The sequence below is a fragment of the Coffea eugenioides genome, chromosome 5 (genome assembly GCF_003713205.1).
Source record: "Coffea eugenioides isolate CCC68of chromosome 5, Ceug_1.0, whole genome shotgun sequence".
NCBI lineage: Eukaryota > Viridiplantae > Streptophyta > Magnoliopsida > Gentianales > Rubiaceae > Coffea > Coffea eugenioides.
In genome coordinates, this window is record NC_040039.1 from 38,607,981 (window position 1) to 38,615,960 (window position 7,980).

The 7,980-nt window shown below is 33.9% G+C and overlaps 1 protein-coding gene across 1 annotated transcript; it reads right to left on the minus strand.

Annotated features, from left to right (window-relative positions):
* Positions 1-5,938: 5,938 nt before the first annotated feature.
* On the minus strand, positions 5,939-6,463 carry LOC113771593 (dirigent protein 2-like). The gene has a single exon (XM_027316166.1). It carries the CDS (start codon positions 6,461-6,463, stop codon positions 5,939-5,941), a length of 525 nt encoding a protein of 174 aa, XP_027171967.1.
* Positions 6,464-7,980: the final 1,517 nt, after the last annotated feature.

Genomic DNA, 7,980 nt, shown 5'->3' on the forward strand with positions numbered 1-7,980 from the left:
GAATTCCTAGATTAAAAGGAGGGAGGAGTGATTGTCACGAAATTTTAAGTATTCAAAAGAAAAAAAAAAGTAAGTAGTCCAATACTACATATCCAAGTAGATGGAAGAAAAAAAAAGTAGATGAAAGAAAATGATACTACTAGACGCAATAAATATCTAAACCAGATAAGAGTAGGATCATGAAAACATCTTGGAAACATACATTTATGTTACAAACATTGATAAACATTTGGTACTCAAATATAGAGCTCTGTGCCACAAGCATGATTAAGATGGATTCACAGATGAAGAGTATGAAAATGAAAATTTATGGGCGGTGAAGGACAAGTAAATGTTGAAGAAGAAGAAACTTTTACCGTCAATCCAAATTAATCTTGAAATATGGACAAAATAAACAATTAAGTTTTAGAGGTAAATGAAGTTATTTAGACTTAGAAAATGATAATCATTGGAGGGAATCCATAACGTAGTAGCTATGTCACATTATCGAAAAGATTGGTCAAACAAAAAGAAATTTATTAGACTATATGGCTGTACCGTTGGATTGTCATATTCTCATTTGTTTAAATGTTAGGTAGCAATTGAACAGAGTGAGCATGTGTGCTAGATTCGGCTAATTCCTTTGTTTATTGTCCAAAGAACAAAAAATTGCAACAATAATGTTTTGACAACGTTCTGGTATAGAACTATACCTATCAAACCGATTAAACCTGGTAGACGAGAATTTTTTTTTTTTTTAAAGTTAGGCTGTCGGGTTTAGTCAGCTCGAAAGCCAAGTAAACATTTTTCTGATAGACTGTCAGGCTGGTAGAATTTTTTTTTTTTTTTTTACATGCTTGGCTGCCGGTCATAATTTTCAAAAAAAGCTGCCGGGTTATTCTTTTTTAATTAAAACTAAGCCCGGCAGCCTTTTTGGTTAAATTTTTTTTTATAGAACACTCAAATATCCCACGCATTAGGAGATTAATAGAGTCGGCTGATACTGGAAATTTTGACACTAACTGAAATGGGTAGAGGCGTAGTTTGACGCTATACTTACAATTGGGGCTATTGAATCAAGGGGCCAGGCTACCCCGCGCGGATTCGTTTTTCACAGCTGCTTGTATCAAGGCAGCGACTGAAGCATTAAACTGTTATTCAGGAAGCGAGAGGGATGGGTTTGGTGGTATTGGGGGAGGGAGTGTAAGTAAGAGTTTTTGAGTTCGAGTTCTCCTGCTTACACTAAAAAAAGAAGAAGTTGTTATTCAGGAAATTTATATATATAGCTGTTTTTGTGAAATCTTTTGGCATTCCATGTTGCATTTACTATACCGAACCTCTCTTATTCTTTAGGTTACTGATACAGGTCGTGGCAGTTACTATGGCCTCTCTATATTAAAGGGGGAAAAAGGGATAATTTCAGAAAACTCCGCCACGGTTTTTGACAATTGCAGAGACCTCCCCTCAAGTTTATTAAATTACACCTACCTCCCTTGCTTTTACTGTTTATATAACAATATATATCTAAAAGGTTATATATTTTCTCAAAAATCCTAAACTACCATTTTTGTACAAAATAAAACAAAAATTATTTTGCCAATTGCTTTCTTCCATATTTCAACCAAACCCACTATACTAATAAACTAGCCTAACAAATAGTCTAATTCCAAATTCTAAACTCAAACAATTCCATCATCATAGTCATAAAATTGCTTCTCCCAAAATATGAATTCAGTTATGAAGATTCGTTCCATTTTTCAGAAATATTCTCACCATATGGTTCCATATAATGGTTAAACTCAGAATCAACTGCTTTTATACTTGCATAATCTTCAATATAGGATGCCATAGTTTGGTTTCATATAGTGTCTTAACTCCTACTACATGAACCACATTATGGCTTTGAAAAAAATGCTTAGGGGAGATTTAGGTATGGTTGGGATTAATCAAGTTTAAGAGAAGGAAAAGCATCATTATGATTATAGAAATCTTCAAGAAATTCATTTTGCCAAAAACCAAAATTCTATTTACAACTAATCATACCCTAAACTTCAAATCCAATGCCCATACCTTCTCAAAACAAAATAATCTAGCCTACCATTAAATCTCCAAACATGTTAACGTCTTAAATATAGAGAAGAAACTCTTTCTCTATAGCGAAGCCACAACCAAAAATTGTCAAGCATAAAAAGAAATATAAATGCATTTATTAACATTTTAAAATTTTTTTTGAATGGATAATAGACAAATTAGCAAATTTACCAATTTCAATCCCTCTTCCACTTTTGGCCAATGATTGCATTATTTTCTCCATTATTATTGTATGCCTCTTTATCTCCTTTTAGTTTGACCATGGAATCGAATTTTGCTTCAACTATCAAATCTAATCCCTCAACTAAACTTGTGATTTGGCAATTCCAAAGAAACGAATGGAGGAATTGGAATATATAATAGAGTTTGAAGGATCACTTATGGTGTGATTGGCTGCAATTATAGGCAATGGTTGGTGGTAATTTGAAAGCAAGTTATAGGAGGAAGAGGTTGATGGATGAAAACAGAGTGATGTAAGTAAGAGAGAATCGTCGTTAGATGTAATTTGTAAACAGGATAGCGGAAGAGGTCAGGTTTTTTTTTTCTTTTTTTTAATCTCATTTCATTACACTGTGAATTGTTGATTAATTGAAGGTCATTATAGTCATTTTATTGTGACAAGGGAGGTCAGTGTAATTTGTAAAATCTGAGGGGAGCTGAGTAAAATTGTCATAAACCTCAGGGGAGATTTGCAAAATTATCCCAAAAGCAAAACTCTGAATTTTCATTGATGGGTATCAAGGAAACAGAAATAGATTAATTGGGAGAGCTGCTAATGAAATTGTATAGTACCTCTCTGAAAGAATGCTGCGTAAGAGGAAGCATGGAGTTTCGGCCTTCTGATGGAAGGTTCTGCAAAGACTAGCCTTACGATTTTTGCGAGTAACAAAAGTCCCAATGAGATTGCCTCGTCTATCAATCAATTAACAACAGCGATGGCTTCATGAAGATGAGAAACAAAATTGTAGCATAACCATAATCGAACAAAAAGAGGGATAACATATCATCTTACAAAGTCCAGATCTTACCCCGTGTGATCAATGGAAGAATATTAAAGCAACTTAACGAAGGGACGCAATTGGAGAAAGGAAGGGGAACCGTTAGGAATTTGGCTGGAGAGTGGTGAGACCAATACAGCATTAAAAATTACTGGTCTCCATCGAGCTTTTTTTTTTTTTTTCTCATGACGGCTGCCGACTTCTGTCAGACCGGTGGCCATCATATTTAATATTTATAAAAAAAAAGTCTTGGCCGTCGGGCTGACTCTTATACCATATTCATGTCGTTATTGTTGCGATCTTTTCTTTTTTGAGTAATAAACAAAGGAATTCGCCGCCAGATTCGTACTATTTATTATTATTGTTTTAAAGTAAATTTGCCAGCTAGTTGTTGGCTTTAACAAAATAAGTTCAAATTAATTAGCTTTGTTCTTTAGTCTGCTTAAGGCTATTCTGAGATACATTAATCTCATGCAGGTGAATCAGCGGTAATTGGATATTTGAACACAACTAAGACATTTTAGTATTAGTTTACAATTTTGGTTGTGGTTTCGTACAGGTCTTTACAAGTTATGAGACCTCAAATTCATGCCATTAAAATTACTTATTTGACATAGTAGGAATCTTAATTCTAAGTTGACAAGTAGACATATCATTTAAAATTAAAGTCCTCGATAAATTGTTAATTATTTAAAGTTTGATGGCTGGATGTAGTTTTATTTGATAGATGCAGACTACTAAATCAAATTGCAAGCCACATAATTTAAGGTAGTTTTCACATAGGGAAGGTGAAATTTTGGTCAATAGAGTTGATCAAGTTTGAATATCACTCGTACAATTGTTTATCTTCAGAATGGCTAATTAATTATTTGGGTTCCACCAATAATTTCAACTATAATCAGTCCTCAAAGATATGATCTGCACTTCAGTTTTTAAATTGCCATTTCAATTATAATACGTTAAGTTTTACGTCCTTAGAACTTCACCTAATACACAATAAAACGCAGCCCATAGTTTGAGTAGGTTGGCACACCACTTTTTGTCATTGACATAAAATTAATACCAATAGACTGCCAGTAATAAAAAAATAGTGTGTCCATGTTGCCACATTTATTTTAAATGCTGTCCTTGCCCCCTTTTTCCCCTATTTTTTGCCCAAAAAGTGGCTTCAACTTGTGGACCTTGTGATCAGGTATCAAAGTCACCATTTATGCAATATATGTTACTCCCTCTGTCCTATTTTGATAGTTCTAGTTTTTTTTCTCGCACAGTTTAAGAAAAAGTAGTTAATTTTGTTGGAAAAACAAATTTAAATTGCTATTTTTCTAAAATATCCTTACATTAAATAAAGTTGGCTTTTCATATATCAATATATTTTGGAAAATCTAAATGCATTAAATGGGGTAGGTTATATTCAATACTAACAATCTATATTAAAAAAGGTAGTGTATAGTAATAACAACTTACATTAAGGGTCTGTTTGGTTGGAAGTAAAATGTTTTCCTTGGGAAAATATTTTCCGTGGAAGTAATTTTCCATGAAAATGATTTCCCTTTCATCATTTTCAGGTGTTTGGTTAGCTTATTGAAAATATTTTCTTACTTCATTTTTTTGGTGTTTGTTTAACTTTTGAAATATTTTCACTTTTATCTTTATCTTTACTTTCTACACATTATAACTACATACTTCTTCCCATGCAAAATAAGAAAATTTATCTCATTGTTTAACTTTAAAAAATCTTGGAGAAATGTATATATGAATAAAAAATATCTCCTTAAGCAATAAACAAATTGCTGGCCATTTAGTGTCAAAAAATCAATCATATGCAATGCTTATTGTGACATATATCTTGTACTCTCACTGCTGAAAGTTTCTCTAGAAAAGAATGTTCCTATTATACATAATTAATTACTAGCATAGGATGAGCAGGATGAGGTTTTTTTTTAATTTTGAATATACTAGGGGGAGGGTTGGGTTGGGTTGGGTGGTACGGGGGAGGGAGTGTAAGGAAGAGATCTTGGGTTCGAATCCTCCTGTTTACACTAAAAAAAAAAAAAACATACTACAAGATGTTTTTAGTAAGTTTGGAACATACTACAGGCGGGATGCATGCATTTCGGAAAACAACTTCAGTAAGTTTGGAAGGGAAGTTGTTTTCCATAAGATGAGTGAAAATATTTTACATAGGAAAATGTTTTCAGTAACTTTTGTGCAACCAAATACGGGAAATTAGGAAAATATTTTCCTGGAAAACATTTTCACCCGAAACAAACGGACCCTAAATAAGGGTATTTTCGAGAAATTAAAAGACAACTACATTCTTCAATTGGAAAGTGAACTATAATTTGGGACAGACAAAAAATGAATACAAGACTTTCAAAGTGGGACGGAGGGAATACTATCAATTATGTGGGATACATAAACTAACATTACATGATGTCACATTAAAGTACCAAACAGTTTTTCATTTCCAGCAATTTATTCTTCACACTTTTGGAGATCAATCTGCAGTTCAAATCATTTTCTAAGATTATGCTCAACTCAATTTTTTTTGATATTTTAATATTGGGATGATTAGATGTCAAAGTTGCTGGCTAATACCTATCCAAATGATTAGTGGCTTATGTACAATAGTTGATGCTAGTTATGTTTTTTGGAGTAATCTGATGGGAAAAATACTTCAGCAATAATTATGCTACTCCACACTTGGAATTTTGCAAGGTAAAAAAACAGTTATTTCATTCATTCAAGACCCTAGGTAAAAATATATTATTAATGAAGAGCAACACAAAGGCTGTCATCAGAGGGTCACACACACACACACACACACACACACACATAAGTTATTAATGAAGATTAATACCAGGGTACTAGTCATCCGGTATATCCAGTCTAATGTAGAGATCCCACTTTGCAGTAATAAAATCTCCCACAACTCTGAGCATCTCAAAATTAGCATACCCTGTTGCATACCGGAATTGTTTGGTTCCTCCTACAATTGCCATTTCATTGACATCTTGAGACCCTATGCCTTTTAATTCCACAGTGCTACCACTGTACTCTCCGCTGGTGAAGTGAATACTAACCAGAGTCTCTATGGTGGTGCCATCAAGGGATGCTACTACACCAATGCCTTGGAGACGACCAACTAGTTGGGATTTGATTGAAGCGCTTCGCGTCAAGATATTATCAGCGACGAAAACAGTTCCAAATTGGTTGAAGGCCCAAGTTACGTTGGGGAGACCTGCAACTATGAAAACAGTCTGACCATCTCCGCTTCGAATTTCATGTTCGTACACCGTCAAATGTTTGGACACTATCCTTGATTGTGCCAAGCTTGCTACCAAAAGCAGGCTGAGAATTTGGAGGGATGCTATGGCTAAACTCTTTGCCATTGTTCTGTTGCAGAAACAGAGGAGGAGAAGAAAGAAGGAAACGAGTAGGTGTGGTGTGAAGTATGAAGCCGATGAGGAGAACTACTTATAAGACCGCAGAGTTGAGGAGAGCACCACAAACCACAAGTTGGTGTGGTGTGAACTGTGAAGTATAAAACTGATGTTGGCACGAAAAATCTCCGTGCGCATAGCGGGAGCAATTGTAACACATATAAAAAATATGTGGGAAGAAGAGGAGAACAAACACTCAATAATTTATTTAACTCAAAACATAATAGTAACAATTACTAAGTCATAGCCTTTTGCTCATGACAATTCACAAATTTCAACTATGAGATTTTCTCTCAAGTTTAATCTCTAGACTCAATTCAACTCTCCACTTCTCTTCTATTCTACTAATAACTTACTAGACTAGTAGTATTTATAGACTCTAAAACTTCCTAAAACAAAATAATTATAAACCAAAACTTATTTGGAAATTGACTTGAGATTTCCTAATCTAATATGTATACTAAACAAATAAGATACCAAAAGGAATTAGGAAACCAAATACTAAAATAGCTTGGTTTAATTTCCTTCATTGCCTCCCTTAAACTAAGCTCTTGATGTTGTTACCTCCAATGCCATCCCTAGCTTGAATCTCCATGAAAAATTCAGTTGCTGTATGGATGATATGGAATTCCAACTTGTAATTGATCTCTAATTTCATCTTTACGCGCGGTGGTGGACGAAACTTTTACTTCTCAAATAGTTACTTGGTTTGATCACTCTTGTCAAAAGATTCAAACATATTCACCCATATTCCATCAGATATTCCATAATTTAATTCATCCATGTCACCAAGAAAATCTCCGAAAATTAGAAAATCATAGTTGACGCTACCAAAGGTTGATGAATGTTTTTAACATTGCCAGGTTTTCCCTTTACTTTTTCAACACTAACAACTACATCAACTTTAGCATTATCATAACCTTCAATTAATTTGTTCACCTCACAATTGATTTCAACCAAGTCCGTCACTTGATTCTAATCAAGTCCATCGCTTGATTCTTTTCTTCGAAAAATTCATCAACCTCGATAAAGTCAACAATTTCTCTATCATCATAATCTTCAACCACATCTTCAATTTGATCAATGATTTCACTTTCTCTCTCAACCACTTGCGAAATTTCTTCTTCAATCACAATTTCTTCAGCTTCATGTGTGTCCACAATTGCTACAATTTCTTCTTTCTTTGCCTCATCAAAAACTTCTTTTTCTTCTTCCTCGTCACAAATTTCTTCTCCACCATGGCCATAGGAATTTATTAAAAATTTCCAAGCCTCCTTTGCTGTCTTTACATGTATGAATTTTTTCACTACATGTAACTGGATTTGGGTTTGGAGATAGTATAATGCCTTATAGTTCAATTGTCTATTCCTCTCTAATTGTTCAACTGCATCCCTTGATAATTCTGTGCCTTCTATGGGTTCCATGAACCCCTTTTGGATAATATTCAAAACTCCAATATTTTTGAA